We start from the raw sequence: 22,734 nt of genomic DNA on the forward strand, positions 1-22,734 counted from the left end.
CGCGCCCACCCATGGGTGAGCTGCCGTGGCCCACGTGGGCTGGACAGTGGAAGCCCCGGGTCGTCCTCAGTACACCCAGTTCACCGGGACCCACTGCGGTTCGCTGCACAGTTTGTCCACAGCGGCCTGCAGCGTCTCGAAGGCCTTGTCCAGGTTGTCGTTGACGATGGTCAAGTCGAAGTAGTGGTTGTAAGCTCTTTGGATCCGGGCGCTCTCGTCCACCGTCTTCCTCAGGTCGACTTCCTGCAGAGGACACGGATTGGAAACCGTCTTTACACATGAGAACTGAAAACCAGCGCGTGTGAGTGGGTGTGGGATGTTTACGCACCGTGAGCTGCTTTGTTGTGAGGCCGGCGTCCACCACGGCCTTGTGCATGGACTTGAGAGTGTCGTAGTCAGGCGCTGCAATGAACACCACGTAGGGCATGAACTCTGCTGTTTTCAGGACCTTTAGAGCCTGAAGAGAAGCAAAACGTTTTTTAATATCTCCTCCTGTCCTGATTCAGCTGTTAATGTAAACTACAGTAGTTTTCCTGTCTTGACTGTTGAACAGGACAAAGGTGAAATTCTGTGCCGTGTGTAGGGACGTCCCGATCCAATCACATGGTCGGAAATCGGGCCCGATCACTTTTCAGACTTGATCGAAATCGGACGTTGCATCCCGATCAGGGATTGGGTATGTATTTTATTCTCATTTTGATCAGCGTCACATTGTTGCTAATTCTATCCGACTGCGTGCACGAGGGCAGCGTGATGGACACCCTGCTACCGCCAGGAAGGTTGTATGTCACTTCAAACACAAACATTTTATTCTTTAAGCCAGAAAAGGACAGTAAGAAGTAAGAATTCTATGGAGCCAAATCAAGGCCAAAAATTTTGCTAATTTGAAAATAAAATTTGAACCTGAAAATTATTTTTTTTATAGTTTCAATTTTTTTTCTTCTTCAGTATCAGATCTTTTTTTCAGTTTCACATCTTTTTTTTCTGATCTTAAAAGAAAAAAAGATTTGAAACTGAAATAAAAAGTTCTGAAACTGAAAAAAAGATCTGATACTGAAGAAGAAAAAATATTTAAAACTGTAAAAAAGAATTTTCAGGTTCAAATTTTATTTTCAAATTAGCAAAACTTTTGGCCTTGATTTGGCTCCATAGAATTCAGTATAAAAGCACATTACTGGCCTTACTTTATGACACTGTTGCACTTTTACTTGCTTATTTATTTACATGCCTGCTGGATATTTTAAGTTGAGCGGCTGTTTTTATTTAATTCAAATGTATGTTTAAATTTGCGCTATTTTTACTAGTTAATAGTTACACTATTCTTACTTGATTGTTCAAGCTACCTCAAAGAGAACTGCAGTTTAAATGCTAAATGATGAAATAATAAAATAAAAATAGGCGACAACCTAGATCTGTTTGTTTTGCATTTGATCGTCTTTTTAATGTGTTACGAAAGTATCGGATCGAGACTCAGTATCGGCAGATACTCAAAATCAAATAACTGGGATGGGATCGGGTCCAGAAACCCCTGACGGGGACATCCCAGCCGCGTACCTGGGGGTTGACGTCCAGGATGCAGCTGCGTCCCGTGCCGACCACCTCGTGGATGGACTCGATCTTGGTGCCGTACAGGTTGCCGTCGTACTCTCCGTGCTCCAGGAAGCGGCCGGCCTTCACATCCGCCTCCATCTCCGTCCTAGAGGTGAAGTGGTAGGAGTTGCCGTCCAGCTCGTCGTCGCGGGGCCTCCGTGAGGTGTCTGGAGGAGAAACCATTCAGTTACGTTTGCCCTCTGCCCCGGGTCAGGTTAGACAAACACAGAGCAACTCTCAGCGTGGGCGTACATGGTATAGTGGTGCCGAAGCGAGTGGGCTGCAGGACCATCAGCCGGTTCTTCAGGCTGCGTCGGCCCACCCCCTGAGCGCCGATCAGAACCAGCGTCTTCCTCTGGAATGCAGGGACCTTTGCTACTTCCTCATAGATCTGCAACTCGTGTCTGTCAAACTCTGTTTAAACACAAAGTGTGAGCCGATGAGCGAAGAAAAAAAGAAAGAAAGATGTAAACTGGGAATCAGCAGAGAGAAGAGTCCTCTGACCTGCATTTTTGGCTGTTAGATACATCATCTTCTTCTTCTTTTTTCCAGCTATTGTACCACAAAGCATTCCTGAAGACAAAACGAAGCACTTGTACATATTGGTCGTTGCAGCATTTGACCACAAGGGGGCAGAAGTTGACTACTTTCCGAGTGTCGGAGGCTTTTAGGTGAGAGTAGTAGAAGAATGAGGTCTGTCTGACAACTTAGTAACTTAAGATCTAACCATAAGCGCCACAACATGCTTGTACGAAGTCCATGACTCTTAATAAAGTATAAAAGACAAGAAGGACATCTAAAGAGTCACCTGATCCATCAAAGTCTCTGGGGACAAAAGCTTTCCTCTTCTCCTCCAAGAACTGGCTGGGAATCAGTCCTGTGGCTCCGCCCACTACCTGACACGCCTGCAACAAATTGCATATCAGATTTTTGCCGCTCTTTTGACCTTAACCGACGTTCAGCCAGTTGAGGGAAGTTCACCTGCCACCAGTTGGGATCCTCTCGGTTGACGATCTGCAGGATGTCTCCCCTCTTGAAGGCCATTCCCGCCTCCCGACAAGGGATCAGGTTGTCGTTGGCCGGGTCGTAGTCAAAGTACGGCCGCACATGCACCTGTGGCGGTCAGATTGGACACGGAAACCCAGTTGAATCTGTACCTCTGTTTCAGTTTTGAGGTTATGAGAGCGTTTTAAATTAGAAGAGAAGTCTGGTTACAGTCAAGTAACAGCGGCAGCAGTTACACCAACTAGTGCATTTGCCAGGACGTCTAAGTGCTCTGATGTATTATATTAAACATGCAGCCAGAGGAAGCAATAAAACAAGCCAGTAAAATATGCCGTGCAGCGCCCTGAGCCACAGAGCTGGATATGATTCTTGCATTATGTCTCATTCTCTTTTACTGCTATTCATTCAATTTCAGCCTTCAAAGCGTTTTCAGATTTATGTCTGTTCCTCCAAGATGCTCAATATCCTCTGGATTGTTTTTACCCAGAACTGCGGGCACATACGTGAGAGAGAATGAGAATATCGTGGCTTACAGCGCTCTACATGTGAGCGGGCCTTTAACACGCGTGAGTATTTGGCATGAGACAGGAACAGCGATTGTGACCTAGATAACATGTGGAGTGTTATTAATAGGGCTCCCAGGGTTAACGTTCACGCGCAGGGGATTGTGGGAAGGGCACATTACCAGGTCTGTTCCGCCGAGCAACATCTGCCATTCGTTATGCAGAGGACATGCTTGTTTTGAGCCCGTCCGTGTTGTTTTTGGAGGCTGCGTTCACCTGTGGAGGAGCGGGAGCGTCCCGGTAGCTGGGGAGGATCTTCAGCGTGATCCCGCCGCTGCAGTCTTTCAGCATCTCCTGCAGCTCAGTGGGATTGTTGCCGACATCCTTCCCATTCACCTCCTTGATGATGTCCCCGACGTGGAGCAGACCCTGTCTGTCGATCATGCCGCCATGAAGGATCCTGGCGATGACCAGCTCGTCTCTCTCCACACGGAAGGTCACGCCCTGAGGGGGAGACAGGTTGGAGACAGGAAGGTTTTTATCCTGAGATGTTCCTTCATTTAGCACCCCTCTCCCGGGACCAGAGGTGTCAAAAGTATTCACGTTCATTACTCAGGTAGAAGTATAGATACTCGAGTTAAAAAATACTCCTGTAGAAGTTGAAGTATCAACTCAAGTTTTTTACTCAAGTAAAAGTATAAAAGTACTGGTTTCAAAACTACTTAAAGTATAAAAGTAAAAGTAATGTAAGGGGGAAAAAAGCCATTAAGGACAAAAGCCATTGAAAATGAATGCATCTTAGTATAATGTAAATATATTAAAGAAGCATATATGTGTACTATTGAGCATTAACATGTGTTTCAGAGAGCAGGAGATATGATGACTAGTTGCCTATAAGTATTGTAATGGTGCAAAAAGTCAAACTTCAGAGGCATGTTATCATTTATCCTAACCTTTATTGGAATGTACATCCAAGTTTAGTTGCAGGAATCTGAGGGAACGGATGTAAGAACAAAACTGGACAAGAACATCTGAAACAACCACAACCAAATTCACTCTATCCGGATGGAGCAATTTAACTGGATAGTTTTTTTTAAAGGCCGAAATGAAATAGAGTAACAAGGCTGTTTTTAAAATGTAAGGAGTGAAAAGTACAGATAATTGCGTGAAAATGTAAGGAGTAAAAGTAAAAAGTCGTCTGAAAAATAATTACTCCAGTGAAGTATAGATAACCAAAATTTCTACTTAAGTAAGGTAACGAAGTATTTGTACTTCATTACTTGACACTTCTGCCCGGGACATCCGTGCTAAGCGGCCCGGCGTAGGTCTCGGCTCACCAGAGGCTCTCCGGCCTTCTTTCGGATGCCAATCATGCGCACGGCGTCGGCCTGCATGAGAGCGCTGTTCACCGCCGCGTCATTGGCCGTCTCGGCCGGGGGAGGGACTTCGTAGCATTTTGAGGCCACCAAGTCATGAGCTTCCAAGAGAGACTGGAAGACAGAAAAGAGACGAGAGAGAGGGAGTGATGATGCCTATAGCAATACAAAAAGAACAGCAATATTGTTACGCAACGCTTCAAATGAAAAAAACTCAGGAATATTGCGACTTTAAACCGGCTGGATTGAACCTTTTATATAAAAAAAAAGGGACATGTTTCAGTTTTGCCTGATTTTTCACATAAGAAACCTTAAATAATCATCCTTTCTAAAGGGGAGACAAAAATAATTAAATAAAGCCCCTGAAGCTGTTTTGCAAAACTACTTCTGATCTGCATAAAGATATATTCAAAATTAAAAAAAGAAAACAATCATCTAATGGCTCAAGAGGAACGAGGATTAGTGTCTTGGTCTAATCACCTATGATTTTCAGTTGAATGAGTTTCACGCCAGCAGATTTCATCCAAACCTGATCCTACCAGCACTACTTCTTAAAATATCTTTTGAAAAATCAGCCACGACCGCCTTTTGGGGACAACAAGTCACAAGTGTGTGATGTAATGTGTTTTGTTTCTGTCCTACCCGGCCTCCCTCCCTCCCTCCCTCCCTCCCTCCTCCCTCCCTCCCTGTCAATCTTCCTCAGTAGGTCAACAGGGTTTTATCCTGCAGCTTACAGCTGAAAGAGCTCTGATTGGTGCAGAAGATGTACCGGGCCCTGAAATCTAACTCCGATTGGTCGGGTCCGTGTAAAGCCCCTGGTAGGTCCATGGAGGTTAGTGTCTCTACTGAAGCAAAAAAAACCACCGTCAAAGCTGTGTTACTGTAACTACGACCCGAACACAAGGCAGATCCCTGAAAAATATCCAAAACAGCCCCCAACTCACACGTATGTACTCTGACATGATGTAAATTCCTCTCGGGTCATGGTTAGATCACACAAACGACAGCAGTTACTCGGTACTGCAGTGCAGATAATGAACTTGATGTGCAAAAAAGGAAAAAAGTGACAAAAATAGAGATATTTCGAACTTAGAGTTGTGTAAATATCCATTTTTCAGTTCCGTCAAAGGTGTGAATGAAAAGTCTGAGAAGTTTGGATAAAGAAAGGAACAGTTTTCTAATCCCGAGTAGAGATGTGTCAAACATGGCGGAGGCAGTTTCATGGTGTGGGCTCGCTTGACTGCAGATGGAGCGGAGTTATTGATGATGATGCAACTTCTGAAAACTGTTGTGAGGTGTCCGGGGCTGTTCCCGCTGCCCACGTTCAGCCCGAAGCTACAAAACTGGCGGGGGAGCGCTTCACAGCGCAGGGGGGGAATGAGCCTGGACATACCGGAAAAGCAACTCCAGACTTTTTGAAGTCAAAGAAATTAAATATTCTTCAACGGCCCCGTCGGCCGCCTCGGCCTTGTGTGAACCTGACAGAAGCTGAAGCTTCCCGGGGATAAAAGTGAAGGCAGAAAAAAAAACTAAACCCAATCAGCAGCAGACGGTTGCTGCAGCGAAGGTAAAGCATCTCCAGAGAGGAAACTCAGAAAATGATCCACACACCCCCCCCCAAAAAAATTAAAAGTCCACCAAAGAAAAAAAGAGTTTTACATAAGCCTTACAGAAGGTAAGCTGGTTTGACAGCACGGGAACCTGAAAGCTCCAGCTGCTATTTCAGACTAACCACAAACACGCCCGACTCCGACAGCCAGGACTTATTGTGAAGTTATACAAAACATTAAGATCCTTCAAATCATTTGGAGCTTGGCCATTAAAGGGGCTTTGATGTTCAATAAGTCTTTAAAAAAAAAAAGAAGCTCACACAGGAGAACCGTAATCTCTCTTGATGGATCAGTCCCCTGGTCGCAGAATTTTGGATCAAGTCAAAAGTTGCAAGGGGAGAGATGTGTCGCTACAGATCAGGTGGTCGGGCCTGGGCGTTCAAACTATCCCAGCTCTCCTGTCCTCCAATCCGAACCTCACGTTGTCCCTCAATGTGTTCCGCATTTGTAAGTCTCCTGACTGTTATTTAATGGTATTACTTAAACACCCAGCTAAAATAGTGTCAAACATCTTAGATGAGACAAATACTTTAACTGGTTTTTCACTGTTGTTTCGGGAGAGGATGCTTCAGATATTTTGTAATATTATGCATGAAAAATTACTTTAAATATCCGTTTTGAGATGAAATTGCTCACATTAGTACTGAAGGCCTAATTAATACCGCCGAGAGAAGCTACAATATGTTGGTTGACAGGAAATCAATGATGTTTTTAGGATCATGAAAAAAAACAACCTCTTTTTCAATGACAATTTCAGGTCATCTAAGCATGTACATTCAGAATCTAATGAGCTCCCCCTGGTTTTCTCAATGAATAGACCTGGGCGTCATCAACATGACAGTAGAAATGAGTATGTTTCCAGATAATATTATCCCCCCCAAAAAAAGTATGACTCGGGAGAATGGAGGTGGTGTCAGTCCAGTACCCTGTGGGACACCATAGCTAACTCTGGGATGTGTGGAAGACACATCATTTAGAAAAACTAAACTAAAATCTGCTAGATAAATATGCCAAAGTAATACCCATAATCTGTTGTGTTGGTGTTAGTTTTATGTCTGTGTTATAAGCAGTACTCGAGTTGTAAAAAAAGATCAGGGGGGATGGTGGATTTTATCATATGGGGACAGATAATTTGTGCTGATTACAAATAATATAATATATTACAAATAATAGCACTGACCAAAACACCTGCAGAAATACTGCAGGAATGACATAGCAGCAGTTAAATGCAGCCTTCTGTAAGCTTTAAATATCCACTGAGCTTACATCAAATACATCAAAACACAACAATAAAAAACAGTTTCTGAACTTATCAATATGACTCTGTCCTTCACAGGATGAGTTAAATGGATCACTGCAAAAACTCAAAATCTTAACAAGAATATTTGTCTTATTTCTAGTTAAAATGTCTCATTTTAGTAAAAAATCTCATTACACTTAAAACAAGACTCATCACTGGAAAAAACAACAATTTCACTTGTTTCAAGTAGATTTTCACTTGAAATAAGTAGAAAAAATCTGCCAGTGGAACAAGATTTGTTTGCTTGTAATGAGAAGATAAATCTTGTCCCACTGGCAGATTTTCCTACTTGTTTCAAGTGAAAATTTACTTGAAACAGGTGAAAATTGTCAAATAAGTTATTTTTCTGGTGTTATTTTTCTGGTTATGACTCTAAATGTTGAAATAGCAGTAAAACCACATTCATTGATGAAATGACATAAGGGATGGAAAGGGGGGGATGGCAGTTTTACAGGGGGGATGATTTTGACCGTTTTTATTTCAGGGGGGATGCCATCCCCCCTCAACTCAAGTACTGGTTATAAGTTGCGGTGGTTGAAGGCATGAAAGAGAATAGAGAAACCAAGACAGATACTCACTTGGAAGTGTGGCTCCTGGAGGATCCTGGACAGTTCAGCCGCACTATCGTCTTTCACCTTGAGGTTGCTAATGTCCCCGAGGATCTCCGTCACCAGCTCCACATTGTTGTCCTGCACCGCTTCCAGCTTCACGTCCTCCAGCTGCTCGTGAGCCTGTCAGAGACCAAGAAGCTCAGGTGTGGCCAGTTCTTCACAGATGTGGAGAAAGGACAGACAGCTGTCCTGACTCCGTGTTGTGTTTGTATCTGGATATGTGAGGTCTGAGTGAGGATAGCATTCACTGGTATCACACTGCACGAGGACAGTACAGTACCACACCCCATATGCAGTCTAGTGTCTGCCTTGGGTCACACTGTTAAAAAAATACAAATGTTCTCCCTCATTTCCCCAAAATTCCCACCCCTCAGGCAGACGTTGCAGAGTGGAAAATGACAACGGCCTGTCTGTGCGGGAACTAGGGCTGGGCGATATATCGAGATTTTAATATATATCGATATATTTTCAAACGCGATATGGTACGAGACAATATCGTTTATATCGATTTAAAATTATTATTATTTTTTTATTTATTTTTTTTTATTTTGATATAGCTTATTTTGTGACAAATTGACTTGAATGTTTTATTTGAGATTTGCACAAATGTTTTGTTATTTGCACAACTGTCAACCTCAGTGGAAAAGTCTGCCTGTTACTGTCTACATTGTATTAATTGTACAGTGTATTTTAATTTAATTGTTATGCAGGAAAGGAATATTCGTTTTATTTTATTCAAGAAGCTTTTTTATTCTATATATGAAGGCAGTTTATTTTTATTTCATTTGTTTTATACATTTTGATATTGTGCAGACCTCTGTTAATAAAGGAACCTGTGTGACATTTGGCACGTGGCTTTGTATTAAAACTGACTGTTTTTTTAAGGGTTTGCCTCAGAAAAAAATGAAGCTAATAGAGATGCTATGCTATAATGCTTTGGGGGAAACCCCAATTATTGCACAGAAAAAATATCGAGATATATATCGAGTATCGCCATTCAGCTAGAAAATATCGAGATATGACTTTTGGTCCATATTGCCCAGCCCTAGCGGGAACTAATGCACAGCTGTCCTGTAACTGAACTCACTGCACACCAGATTTCACACAGCAGTGAAAATGTGTGTTAGAGCAGGTGATCGCTGGCAGGGTTGGTGAAAAATGCACAGCCGTGTCAAGCCGGATCATTTCTCCGGCTGAAAATAGGTTCACATCAGGTCTTGTGTGTGCGTGCTGCTGCCTTGCGGCGCTTCGGTAGCTACTTCGGCACCTCAGCCAAAGCAAAGCAAAGCAAAGCAAAGCAAAGAGAAGCCAGCGCTGCTGGCAGCAGAGGGCGAGGTGCGGCGGAGAGGCTGCTCTGCCCGCCGCCGCTCACCCCCGGCTTTGTGTGTGTGCTACCTCGGCTGGGGAGCGTACAGTGGGACTTTCCATGATGCCTCGCAGGAAGAGCAGGTCAATGTCTTTGGCTCCCGTCGAGGTGGGCACCTCACCCAGATTATCCAACACCTGCTGCATGGCTGCACGGACATGGCACAAACACACACACACACACACACACACGGACAGAGATGTGCATAAGGAGAGGGTTACAGGCGTGAAAGCGATGTAACGATTAAGAAAACACACAGTGCAGCACAGTTTCCTTCATGTTTGCTTCCCCTCCCTCTACATACTCACTACACGGGGGGGCGGTCTTCATTCCCACTATAGCCTATGGACAGTAAGATTATGCTGAAGCTGTAACTTGTTTGGAAGAAAAAACATAAAATAACTATCCAGTCAACAAAAGCAGATAGAGGGAGAGATGCAGCCTGTGGGTACGAGCAAGCCAGCACCATAATGCCAGGGTCTCAGAGCTCATGTAAGCCCATTTAAGGCACTCAAAGCCCTGGGGATGTGTGTGTGTGTGTGTGTGTGTGTGTGTGTGTGTGTGTGTGTGTGTGTGTGTGTGTGTGTGTGTGTGTGTGTGTGTGTGTGTGTGTGTGTGTGTGTGTGTGTGTGTGTGTGTGTGTGTGTCGGAGCATGTGTTTGCGGTGTTATACACTTGTGTGGGTAATAAGCATGTCCAGTCAGCACTTGTAAACAGTTGACTCACTCTCAGGTTTCTCAGTATTTTGCTTAAGTAACCAGCTATTACTCTTAACTCTGAGTCATGAAGCTCTGCTCCACGCTTCAACCTCCTCTTTAGGGGGCGTTGGCACACCCTAAATTACCGCTTTGGCAAAGCAAAGTATAAAAAAACGGGGCTGTCGCATGTGCTGGCATAAGTGTCCTCTGGTGAGTAAACAAACATGCTCCTCTTCTTAAGGTGGAATCTGAACGTCCCTTATCCAAGAAAATGTATCGCCAGTTTACTCCTAATTATTCATTGTGCAGATATAAAATAATATTTCTTTGCTACAGGAAGAACGAATGACTGATTTTTAGATCAGTCTCTCAAGATGCAATAAACAAACTTTAAACATTCACGAAAGACACAAAAGGGGAGTGAGGTTCAGCGCTGCCCTGCTCCCTCCTGCATGCAGGATTACATATTTAAAGCCCGACAAGACAGAAACACTGATCCTTGAATTGGACACGCAACTATTTGTGTGCATCAACAGGATGTTGAGCTTTCGAGGAGACCACACACGGCCTCTCGGGGTAGGGTTGTAATTGCAGGGACAACCATGCACAAAACCTTGATTTCAGTGACTCATCACAACCCTATAAAAACGGTTCTCCAGTTCTTCAGACTCTGACATGTACACACCATAACATGACCTTGCAGTAAGTCCAGGGAGTAATGCAGCGTTGGAGAGGAATACACAAGGGTCACACCTCCACACCACAACTGCAATCTTAACTACACTCACACAACTAGTTCTGTCTATGGACATAGATGTTTTTTCTGCTTCGTGCCCCCTTGTGTCGACCTTTACACCCTCAGCGAGGTCGCCGTGTCGTGCCGCCCCTCTACACTACCACGGGAATGTTTGCTCGACCCAAAACAGCCCAATTCAGCACACGTGTGTGTACATTACTAACAAGAGATCGCCACGATCTCTGTCCAGAAAGACTCCAGATGAGACGAAGCCCCCGCCCTGAGAGGATCCCGTTATCTCGTTTGATGTGGCACGGGGCAAAAGTCTTTGTCAGGGCTCAAACGCTGTGGGAATTGAAAGCTTATAAAACCGATAGTTACACTTGAGTGGTTTTTCCATCTGAGCTATTCATCCTGATAATGAATCCCTCTCCTTAACTGCTTTTAAGCCCCCCCCCCTGACTCGGATTCATCTGCAGTCCCTCTCACCACCCAACACCTACTGGCAAGGTGTGCACGGACTGCAGATGCAGGCGCTGCCTATTTATGAATCCCTACTTCTATTATTCCAAGGATGCCAGACAGAAAGAGACAGGAGAAGAAAAATAAGACCTGGTGACTTGCATGGTGTTATTATTTTGCAAAATAAAGATCAGATAAAACTGATAACTAATTATTAAAATGATTAAAATGATGAATATTCTGTGACACGGACACAGACGGCTGAACAAAGTCAAGTGTTTAGTGCTGAAAAGACTGAACCTGGAAAACACAAGCTGTATCATCCTTGAATGGCTGTGGAGGCGGGTTACAAATGATTGACAGGTTTTTTCATGTCATGGTGGAGAAATTAAAGTTACCACTCTGTAAGGAGCAGACTTGGCAAGAAATATGACTTAGTTTATAAATATTTCATCAGAAAATCTTCTACAAATCCTTCCGGGTTAAACACCACAGACTACAGCATGTTCCCGTGTCTGCCAGCCCGTCTTTTCCTCACCTCCAGATGCTTCTGCTCCCTGCACAGCTGGGGCGCCCTCCGTGCCCGGTTGTCCCGAGGGCATGGCCTCCTCCTCCTCCTGTACCCCATTGGGACAGGGATTGTCCATAGTCGTGACCATCGCCAAGCCCTCCTTCCTCCTCCCTGCCGCCACAAGTATGCTAAGACTAACCACTAGTAAACAACCGGCAGCAGCAACTATGTCTTCTGTCCTCCAAACTTGTCTTTTCTGGCACTGCTCAGTCTCTAAATTACCAAACAAAAAAACACACAGAGAAAAAAAACAAAACAGAGAGAGCATAGAAGAGAAGAAAAAAAGAGATTGAGGACGGAGAATAAGAGAATAAGAGAAGAGACACAAAACCGGTAACAAAACAATGGGATTAAGATCAGAGGATATTAAGAGACGAGGAGGGGGGAGGCCGGGGGGGTAAAAGGGAAGTGAAGAGGAGGAGGAAAGATGAGGAAATTTAAGAAAAAAGGGGGAACACAAACTGATGTATGGAGGAGTTCGGAAAGACAAGCGTGAAATGAGACGGAGAGAAGCAGAGATCTGATGGCATACACAAATGTGAACATGCATTGGGCGCTCGTCAGTCCCCTCCCTCCACTCCGACTTTAATACCTTCCCATTCCCCCCCACCCACCGCTTTTTTGTTGAAATAAACACACACGCAAACACACAGAGATATGCACATATAATCCCACAATCCTCTCCTGCTGGGCTTGCTCAAGTACCCCTCCTCTCACACCACCCTGCTCCACCCCAAGTCAAGTCACCCCGCTTGTCTAGACAGCGGCCTCGCACACAGGCGCACGCAAAAGTTCAATGTGTCATTATGTAAGTAACCTTACATAAGTGCTTCTGGAGGGGGGGCCCGACCCTTCATTCTTCTTTTTCTAGTTAATATTCATTCTGCTCAAGTTTCGGACGTCCCCGCTGCGTGTGTGCAGATCCTATTCCCTCTGTAGCCGTTTACGCCTTAAAGTCCCTCTCACCTCGGGCTAATAGGAGTCTTTCCTCTTTGTTTTATTTCTTTTGGTCTCTCTTTCTGGGCCCATTAACTCGTCCTCGCTGCTTCTCCGCTAGATCTGTAGAAGTGAGGTGCTGACAGAATTACGCACATTTCTGGGACTGCAGTTTAAGCTGCTCCTACCCCCGAGTTTAAACTCTGCTTGCCAAGCCACTTGCTGCACGACTGTTGCTGCAGAGAAACATCACTTTAACAAATATTGTTCTCTCAGTGCTGTGTGTGACATGGATAATAGAGGATATTGTGTCCTACACTCGCTCATCAACAAAACCACAAGAAACTAGGGCAGTTTAGTTGTATAACTGACTAATGTGCATCAGTTTTCATGGCAATACATTCAAGATGTGGGTAAAAAAAATGAAAAACATGTCGGCGTGTTTTCCCATTACAACAGACACGCCTCTTTCAACCTGCATGTTGATGAAAACTATCCGCTAAAACCTTTTACCAATTTATAAATGAGTTAGAAATGTTAAGTGGAAATTATTTGGGCGGCCGCCACCTTCTGCTTGTTACTGGTTTTGCACTTATGTTTATTAATATTGTCACTCAGTAGGTTTACATGCACTACATGCACTAAGAGAAAGTCGAATTGTTGCCTTAATCTGATCGATATCGAAGTTTTAACAGCCGTGTTTACACCTTAGCCGGGCTGTAGTCAAACCGAACTGAAGCTGTTGATATCGAGCTTTTAGTGCCAGATAATGCGTCCTAATCCGAGTTATTCCTGCACGTGTACCAACCCCACGCTTAGCCGAGCTACTGACCGCCCTGGGACTCCGGAAGGGAAGTGACGACACCGGGGGAGCGGGAATAATAACAGTCACGGCATCACAACAACACGGTAACAGAAGAAGAGGAAGAGGGAGACTTTGTGTGCATCTTACCTGCAACACGATCAGACTTAGTATGTACGACATTTACAGAGCTGCTGCATCATAAGTGCCCATTTTTTCGTGCTTGTTTACCAATTGTACAGGAAGAACGTCAACGCAAAAGTGCGTGTAGCCACACCTAGCGTTGGGGAGTCGAGCGCGCCTCACTCAATCGTCTTCTTGTGCATGTATATTTGGATTTCTCTGAACCTCCAGTTTAATCCTTAGCTAGATTGTTGCCAATGGCTTGATTTGGATGTGCATGTAGCACATACTGAGTGATTGATGCAACAAGCTCGTCGCTGCAGGCTAGCATCAGGTCATGGTGGGTTAAAGACCGACCAAGAAGGCGTCGCTGATGCTCCTCAGAAGATCCTACTGGTGCAGCAGCACACTTACTGTGTCTTCTCTCAGGCTGCAAGATAACTTCATGTGCAATAATTTAACTTGTTCTGTGACTTTACTTACATCCTTTGTAAGTATAATAAAAATGCTCGATCCAGCAGCTCCTGTTTCATTTTGACTGAATAAATCCTGGACAATGCTTTTGCACAGTTTCATGTCAATTCAGTCATTTACATATTTTTGTCTCAACGGCCGTGACTAGAAAACAACCAAAGACCCCTGCTGTCAGTGCAAATATGACGAGTCGTTGTACATCCCTTTCTTGTGATTCATATCACACTGTAATAAAAGACCAGATCAAAGGAGCAAAACGCGAGAAGAATCTAAAACGGGCTCCTCCCCTTCAGCGTCCATCAAGCCCCTCCCACAGCGACACAGCTGTGCAGGAGCTTTAATCCACCCCGCCCAGCCCATCCTTAACCCTACCAGCCAACCCCTCCCCCACGTCAGGATGCAGGATTTTAATCCAGCCACGAAAGCACGGGATTACAGTATCCACCGCTCCCTCTGGCACCATTATCTGGCGTTGAAACGTCTCTACAAGTATGATACGGCGTCTGCGATGGCCTCCAGCGAGGGGCTCCATCTAAAAATCACATCCGCTTACACGCATGGATGCAAATGCACGACTCTAATCAACAGTTCACATGTAGTTTACGTCTCACATCCATAAATGATTTCTAAAAACGATGAATGAAGACATCCTTAAAAAGTAGACATGCGAGGGAGTGACTTTTACGCCGAGGCCACGTGAGAAGACAACTGAACGTTTAGAGAGCTGATTACGAGCTCCAAGTCTCACACAAAGTTTGATTGATCTTTGTGGACTGTTATTCAGAAGTTATCTTATATATTTATAAAATAAAAAGTAAAAAAGGCACACGGAAGAAGCCTTCCCTTATCAGATGTGAGTTTTTATCACCAAGCGGAGCCTGGATGAAGTCGGAACAATATAATACCTCAGAGTTAATCGGAGCATAAAGGCAAAAAAATCTAAAACTTCTAATTTATTAATTAATATTAGAACATCCCTTTCAAGCAGAGATAAAGTATCATCAGACTCCGCATGAACAAATACACACACAGGAAAACCAACTGTTTCCTCTTTTCAACGTGAGCATTTTTAGACCAACATGTTTCATCCTTGCTCCGGAGGTTGGCAGTTTTCCCCAACTGCACACACACAATCATCTCTGCATGCCAACACCCCCCCCCCCCACCCCAAGTGTCCGGTGTGTTTGCACCCAGGAAGTTGTGTTTACCTGTGCCCGTCGCTGTAGCCCCGTCCTACTGGCTGCTCATCAGTCAGCTCTGTAGACCTGCAAAGAGACGCAGAGGCAACCGTTGGTGAGGCTCATCCTTCAAACAAACTCTTTTTAGATGATATCGGATACACCGAAGGTCAAACATGCACAAAAACGGCATGAATCATATTCCCCTGTGGACTTTGTGTCTTGTTAAATCAACTCTGCTCCTCATGAAACAGGAGCCACATCTGCAGACGGAGGCTTTTGTTCCTTCGCATTTTACGCCGTCACCTCGGACAACTAATTGTGCTCAGCCATTCAAGGATGCTTGCATCATCAGCTGGCTCTGTGCCGCTGACGTAGTGAACGGCTGCTATTTTCTGAAAGTCATGACAAAGCAGTGTGCACATCCTCCTCCGGAAGATTCTCCCCTTCTTCTTCTTCTTTTTTTTTCTATCCCTGACCCCAACATCTCAATGAGCATCATGTAGAGACGTAATAACAGAGATGGGTCTCTTGTGGATCATCCAAAGCACCTCTTGTGTTTTAAAAACTATTCTGAATGCCAGTCAGAAGACAGTCGAGTTTTTCAATGAATAAATAAATAAAAACTCCCATTTATCAACACCTTCCGGGCCTCTGAGACTGAATCAGTATCTTGGTGCAAATATTTAGGAAAACAAATTGATGGTTTCTTCTCTCTTTCTTTCTGCATTATTCATAAAGCAACTTTTGAAAAACTGAAGCTGCATTTTAAGCACTTGTTTTACTCAAGGCCAAAAGAAAACTTCTTGTTACCATTTTTACATCCATGATGGACCGCTGACATTAATTACGCGGATGCCTCCACAAAATGCTTCGCTTTGGTGTAGTAGTCCATCATAAAACACACAAGTGCACCATTGGATATCGTACTCAGGCTGTTTAGTAGACTGAGCCGGCACGCTTTTATTCATAAGGCTCTGCTCCCGTGTCAGAGCTGCATCCTCCTGAGAAGTTTGGAAAGTTGCGCTTGTCACCCCCCAGATTTATTCTTCCCACCCTGATGTAGATGTTTTATTGAGGGGGAAGAGATGCTTAAATATGCTGGTCCCGGAATTGAAATTAACTTTTCAATCTTCTGAATCTTTGGGATGTGGTTTTGCTGAATGGCTTTATGGAAATTTATGACCGGGAATGTTATGAGTGAGCATTATCCTCTCCCTTTTAGACCTGGAATGACTGTGAAGCAGCAATCTGCTTTATGGATTGCAGTTTCAATGTTTGTGGTTATGATGTTTGTTCAGTTTACTACTCATTTTGTGTTCACGTATATTAATGTTTATTTGTCAGTATGTATCTCACGAAACACCCCAAAATGAGTCCTCTGCTTTGCATCCATCACTAGTTGCACAAGAAGCAACTAACTTTCAGCATCGGAATTAGCTTTAATCGCAAAAAACTATGCATTTCTGAGTCAGGCACGGCTATACCGTTTCTCCCCTGCAACCTCCACTGCCAGACTGTGTGCGGTGTAAAACATTTGTTTAATAAAACTGCCCTGAACGTGGCACTGAGCCCATTCTTGCTGCCCTGATTCGCCTTTGTGAAATGGAAAATTAAAAACTGCAAGCCAGCGAATGCAAAAAGATGGCGCAAGAAGGAAGGCATATAGTGCAAGCGTAAGAAATAACCGAATCAGACCTTCACCCAAAGCAGAACGCATTGTCTTTCCACAGTCTTGTTTAAAGTCAGGCTGCTGGGCTCCTCCGTTCGTACAGATTAAAAGCATCTACACCCTGACCACAAATCCCTCACAAGAGCCAAAACATTACCAGAGTGATACAAGACAGACAGCATCTTTTCAGTTTTTAACCATCTTTGTGTTGTACTGGTGTCTTTGCATCCATCTTGCAAGAGTTAACTGGTCCCCTGCTGTGAGACGGGAAGAAAAAGGAGAAAAAAAAAGGAAGGCGAGTATGGGGTTGATTCATTATGCAACACAGATTACAATCTACTCGCCATGCTCATTGGAAGTGAAAGATATCCCTTGAAAGAATGTTAATGGAGGCAAAGCCGCTGAGCAATTCCTTGCCAAATCATGCGCACCACAGAGCAGGAGCCAAGATGAACCAATCAAAAGGTCCAAGTGAGGAAGGAGGAGCAAAAGCTCAGCAGAAAGAAGAAAAAAAAGACCTGCTAACTAATGTTATGAGAGTGTATAAGAATGGGAGAATTTAGAGGAGGAGAGGGAGAAATTCAGAGCATAAGAGCGAAGAAATAGATAAAAGACAGTCTTGAAGAAGAGGAGAGAACAATCCTCAAAGATAAGGCTGTGTTGAGGGGAAAGCCTCCAAAGACTTGGAAGGATGAGAAGGAAGAGATGAGAGGGCCTTGAGAGAGAAAAGGGTGACAAGACTGATCACTGAACAACTTTGTAATCTGTTTCTGAAAACTACAGAAACTTTGGATATTTCACCATCGATTCTCCGAACACAGTTGGAGGAAATCTGCTGAATATTGACATTGTTTTATTTCTTTTTAACATTAACCTGTGTGCATAGTCTTGAGGACCAGTAACCGGATCACATGCACTTAAAGTGGCTACTGCTCCATCCTTATTTCTTCCCCCCAGGACAGAGAACAGCTACAAAAAAAAAATGTGAAGAGAAAATGGTCCTTTGCAAACCTACCTGGTTTGCATGAAAGAAGGAGCCAACAAAAGCCCTCCAAGCGCCCCTGGTTGCCAAGCACTCAGATGAGAGACAGTTTATGGAAAAGGGATTATGGAGGGAGGGGGGGTTAGGGGGCTTGTTTTTGTACAAAACATCACTGCCCTTTTACACATGCTAACATCCATGTGTGCGTATGCATGCTATTAAAAAGCCAAAGACAAACTTCAGTGAGCCATTTGGTTTTTATTCACACTGGCAGGAAACCTCCAAGTAAAACCCCAGAGCATATTTTTGGAAGATTCTTGTCTCAAATATGTCTCATAACTGTATACCCGGTTTATAGGCATGAATCACCAAGACACATGTAAAACCCGGCCCATCGGCCTCCATCCTCTCCACCTCCATCCTCTCCACCTCTATCCTCTCCACCTCCATCCTCTCCACCTCCATCCTCTCCAACTCCATCCTCTCCATCCTCTCCACCTCCATCCTCTCAATCCTCTCCACCTCCATCCTCTCAATCCTCTCCACCTCCATCCTCTCCATCCTCTCCACCTCCATCCTCTCCACCTCCATCCTCTCCACCTCCATCCTCTCCATCCTCTCCAACTCCATCCTCTCCACCTCCATCCTCTCCAACTCCATCCTCTCCATCCTCTCCACCTCCATCCTCTCCACCTCCATCCTCTCCATCCTCTCCACCTCCATCCTCTCCAACTCCATCCTCTCCATCCTCTCCACCTCCATCCTCTCCACCTCCATCCTCTCCACCTCCATCCTCTCCATCCTCTCCACCTCCATCCTCTCCATCCTCTCCATCTCCACCTCCATCCTCTCCATCCTCTCCATCTCCATCATCTCCACCTCCATCCTCTCCATCCTCTCCACCCTCTCCACCTCCATCCTCTCCATCTCCATCATCTCCACCTCCATCCTCTCCATCCTCTCCACCCTCTCCACCTCCATCCTCTCCACCTCCATCCTCTCCACCTCCATCCTCTCCACCATCATCCTCTCCATCCTCTTCATCCTCTCCACCTCCATCCGCTCCACCTCCATCCTCTCCACCTCCATCCTCTCCATCTCCATCCTCTCCACCTCCATCCTCTCCACCACCTCCATCCTCTCCACCTCCATCCTCTCAAACCTCCATCCTCTCCACCTCCATCCTCTCCATCTCCATCCTCTCCACCTCCATCCTCTCCACCTCCATCCTCTCAAACCTCCATCCTCTCCACCTCCATCCTCTCCACCTCCATCCTCTCAAACCTCCATCCTCTCCACCTCCATCCTCTCCACCTCCATCCTCTCCATCCTCTCCACCTCCATCCTCTCCACCACCAGCCTCTCCACCTCCACCATCCTCTCCACCACCATCCTCTCCACCTCCACCATCCTCTCCACCACCATCATCCTCTCCATCATCTTCTCCACCACCATCCTCTCCACCACCATCATCCTCTCCACCTCCATCCTCCTCTCCACCTCCATCCTCTCCACCTCCATCCTCTCCAGCCTCTCCATCCTTGTGAGGTTAATCAACGTTTTTGAACAAATTTGTCATTATGAAAGTAACAGAATCAAGTCAGCTCAGAGAAGCTCACTGCTGCGTTTTTCACATCCTTACCATTGTTAACATAAGTCACAGGACAGGCCACTCCCTGAGGGTATTTAGGGGGGTTGTCTGCTCTGTTAACCAGTTGACTATTGTGCAGTTGGATACATCTGTCCAAATACTTCCTGTTGACCAGTAGGGGCCTCATTTGACCCCTTTGACCCTTCGTGTTTCTTAAAGACTTTACCCTGACTGCTGGTTATCACATGTTAACAGATGACAGGGCAGCCCTTCCTGAGTTTGGGCTGTCCATCAACTATCCCATTGTTACTTGATCATCTGATGACAACAAAAACCCCTTGACCATTTGAGGTTTCTTAAAAGGATGTCTGTTGCTCTGCACACCACAGATAAGTTGCTTATTAACTGAAAAGTCATAGGTGTGAATTTTCAACCATCATCTGATACCATGTCTGTTTCTCCATCTGCTTCTTCTAATTGTCCATTGTTTACCAAATATGGTTTTTCCTGTCACCCTTGCTCAAATAAAAAGGGCCCGACTGCAGGGAGAATTTGTGAGAAGGCCTGACGAGCTCTAAAGAGGAGGGCCGTGCTGCCCTGAAGCTCCTCAGGACTTCTCTCCAAGCTTCTGCAGAAGCGCCTTGAAAATCATTTCTAACAGTCTCTGTGTCTTTTCCTAAGTTATTAATTTATGTTGATGATTTAGGAACCTAACAATCCTCTCCACCACCATCCTCTCCATCCTCTCCACCATCATCCTCTCCACCACCATCATCCTCTCCACCTACATCCTCTCCACCGCCATCCTCTCCATCATCTTCTCCACCACCATCCTCTCCACCACCATCCTCTCCATCATCTTCTCCACCATCATCCTCTCCACCACCATCATCCTCTCCACCACCATCCTCTCCATCATCTTCTCCACCACCATCCTCTCCACCACCATCATCCTCTCCACCTCCATCCTCTCCATCCTCCCCACCTCCATCCTCTCCATCCTCTCCACCTCCATCCTCTCCACCTCCATCCTCTCCATCCTCTCCACCTCCATCCTCTCTATCCTCTCCATCCTCTCCACCACCATCCTCTCTATCCTCTCCATCCTCTCCACCTCCATCTTCTCCATCCTCTGCATCCTCTCCACCTCCATCTTCTCCATCCTCCCCACCTCCATCCTCTCCATCCTCCCCACCTCCATCCTCTCCATCCTCCCCACCTCCATCCTCTCCATCCTCCCCACCTCCATCCTCTCCACCACCATCTTCTCCATCCTCTCCACCACCATCCTCTCCATCACCATCCTCTCCATCCTCTCCATCCTCTCCACCTCCATCCTCTCCATCCTCTCCACCTCCATCTTCTCCATCCTCTCCACCACCATCCTCTCCACCTCCACCCTCTCCACCAGGCTCAGTGACAGAGAGCATCTGCCACTCTCAAAAACCTCGAGAATCCCAATGAAGGAACCACCAAAAATCCCAACGTCAGTTCAGAGGGAGATTTGTAAACTTGAGCCCTAAGCTGCAGGAGTTCCCACGGTCCATCTCCACCGTGAGAGCCACAAGTGTAGGAGCTCTACTCAAGGAAGAGCCGAGTGTTCCTGAACGCACACATATAATATTAATAACAACAACAATAAAAGACGGGCTGTTATTGAAACAACACTCCCCTCCCTCAACCAGCCCATCCTGTCCCGCCTCTCACCCATCACCCTCTGCCTCCAGACAAACACTATATAGGTCACCGCATGGGTTCACACAGCCGCTCCATAAGAGGATTACACCGCTACCCCTAAGATGGTCATCTTATCTGATGAATATCAACACAACATTTAAGCATGGTTCTCTAAAAACAACTGTTTTCTCCACCATTGCTGATGCGGTTGAATACAGAGAGGTAATAAACCCGCTCAGCTCCTCAAAGTCCCCCATGCTGATTCATGCTTCCCTCCACTCTTCTGCCCGGCATCGATATCTAAATGACCACTATTTAACCCCATCAGCTTTCTCTTTGGTGTTCCTCCCACGCGTCATCAAACCAACATGAATATATAAATAAATCTTCCCAGTTTCCTCCTTGGCAACGTTTCAGCGGGTGAGATATGTGAGCTTCGCCCCGCGGACTGAGATGATGCCATTACGCAGCTCATCAAACCCGCTTCAGATACAGTCTCACAGCAAATCTTAACGATGAGCACCTCCCAACGTAATCTGACCTGCCACATGGCCGTGCCTGCTTCCTCTCAGCCTCTCCCCCATCCTGCCTCCCGCCGATCATTAGTCCGGAGGCAAAGAGAGGGAGAGGATGGGGTAAGGAGAACTGACGCAACGCTATACTCTAACTGTAGATTTGACAGGAGGGAAAGTGATGAAACATTGTTTTTAAAATGAAAAAAACTATTTTAAAAAAAGGATGTTATTGCTGAGACACAATGGAAGGAAGAGGTAAGAGGAGTCAGAGGTTTTGTCTTGTCGTATTAGGGATGGGCGGTATGGACTAAAAAACGTATCACGATAATTTCTGGCATTTATCCCGATAACGATAAAAAAAAAAATTTGTAACTATAAATCTATCACCACATTCAGTCTTTGGAGCCAAATCACTGCTCTAAAAGATACTAAATGCTACTAAACTACCAATGGGACTTTTTCTTTCTTTCTTTCTTTCTTTCTTTCTTTCTTTCTTTCTTTCTTTCTTTCTTTCTTTCTTTCTTTCTTTCTTTCTTTCTTTCTTTCTTTCTTTCTTTCTTTCTTTCTTTCTTTCTTTCTTTCTTTCTTTCTTTCTTTCTTTCTTTCTTTCTTTCTTTCTTTCTTTCTTTCTTTCTTTCTTTCTTTCATGCTCATTTCCTTCCTTCCTTCCTCTTGTTCTCTCTCTCCTTCCTTCCTTCCTTCCTTCCTTCCTTCCTTCCTTCCTTCCTTCCTTCCTTCCTTCCTTCCTTCCTTCCTTCCTTCCTTCCTTCCTTCCTTCCTTCCTTCCTTCCTTCCTTCCTTCCTTCCTTCCTTCCTTCCTTCCTTCCTTCCTTCCTTCCTTCCTTCCTTCCTTCCTTCCTTCCTTCCTTCCTTCCTTCCTTCCTTCCTTCCTTCCTTCCTTCCTTCCTTCCTTCCTTCCTTCCTTCCTTCCTTCCTTCCTTCCTTCCTTCCTTCCT

At 45.1% G+C, this 22,734-nt stretch overlaps 1 protein-coding gene and 1 long non-coding RNA gene across 9 annotated transcripts in view; one reads left to right on the forward strand and one right to left on the reverse strand.

The window, feature by feature from the left end:
• Positions 1-22,734, reverse strand: part of pals2b (protein associated with LIN7 2, MAGUK p55 family member b) — a 26,984-nt gene continuing 4,250 nt past the window's right edge. Inside the window, exons 2-14 of one of the 8 annotated variants that reach the window (XM_061742716.1) lie at positions 15,372-15,428; positions 11,796-11,939; positions 9,391-9,509; positions 7,963-8,115; positions 4,436-4,588; positions 3,375-3,602; positions 2,572-2,703; positions 2,399-2,495; positions 2,095-2,163; positions 1,843-2,004; positions 1,555-1,757; positions 329-457; positions 1-243 (exon numbers count right to left, since the gene is read on the reverse strand). In XM_061742716.1, the coding sequence (XP_061598700.1) occupies positions 67-243; positions 329-457; positions 1,555-1,757; positions 1,843-2,004; positions 2,095-2,163; positions 2,399-2,495; positions 2,572-2,703; positions 3,375-3,602; positions 4,436-4,588; positions 7,963-8,115; positions 9,391-9,509; positions 11,796-11,916 (1,743 nt within the window). In that variant the 5' untranslated portion in view covers positions 11,917-11,939; positions 15,372-15,428 and the 3' untranslated portion in view covers positions 1-66. Of the gene's footprint in view, positions 244-328; positions 458-1,554; positions 1,758-1,842; positions 2,005-2,094; positions 2,164-2,398; positions 2,496-2,571; positions 2,704-3,374; positions 3,603-4,435; positions 4,589-7,962; positions 8,116-9,390; positions 9,510-9,665; positions 10,095-11,795; positions 12,403-15,371; positions 15,429-22,734 lie in introns of those variants that run through there. The other 7 variants (XM_061742715.1, XM_061742719.1, XM_061742717.1 and 4 more) reach the window with 7 other exon arrangements.
• Positions 21,876-22,734, forward strand: part of LOC133461620 (uncharacterized) — an 11,401-nt gene continuing 10,542 nt past the window's right edge. Inside the window, exon 1 of the long non-coding RNA XR_009784195.1 lies at positions 21,876-21,898. This is a non-coding gene — a long non-coding RNA (uncharacterized LOC133461620). The remainder of the gene's footprint in view (positions 21,899-22,734) is intronic.

This window comes from Cololabis saira, chromosome 15 (assembly GCF_033807715.1).
Source record: "Cololabis saira isolate AMF1-May2022 chromosome 15, fColSai1.1, whole genome shotgun sequence".
Taxonomy (NCBI): domain Eukaryota; kingdom Metazoa; phylum Chordata; class Actinopteri; order Beloniformes; family Belonidae; genus Cololabis; species Cololabis saira.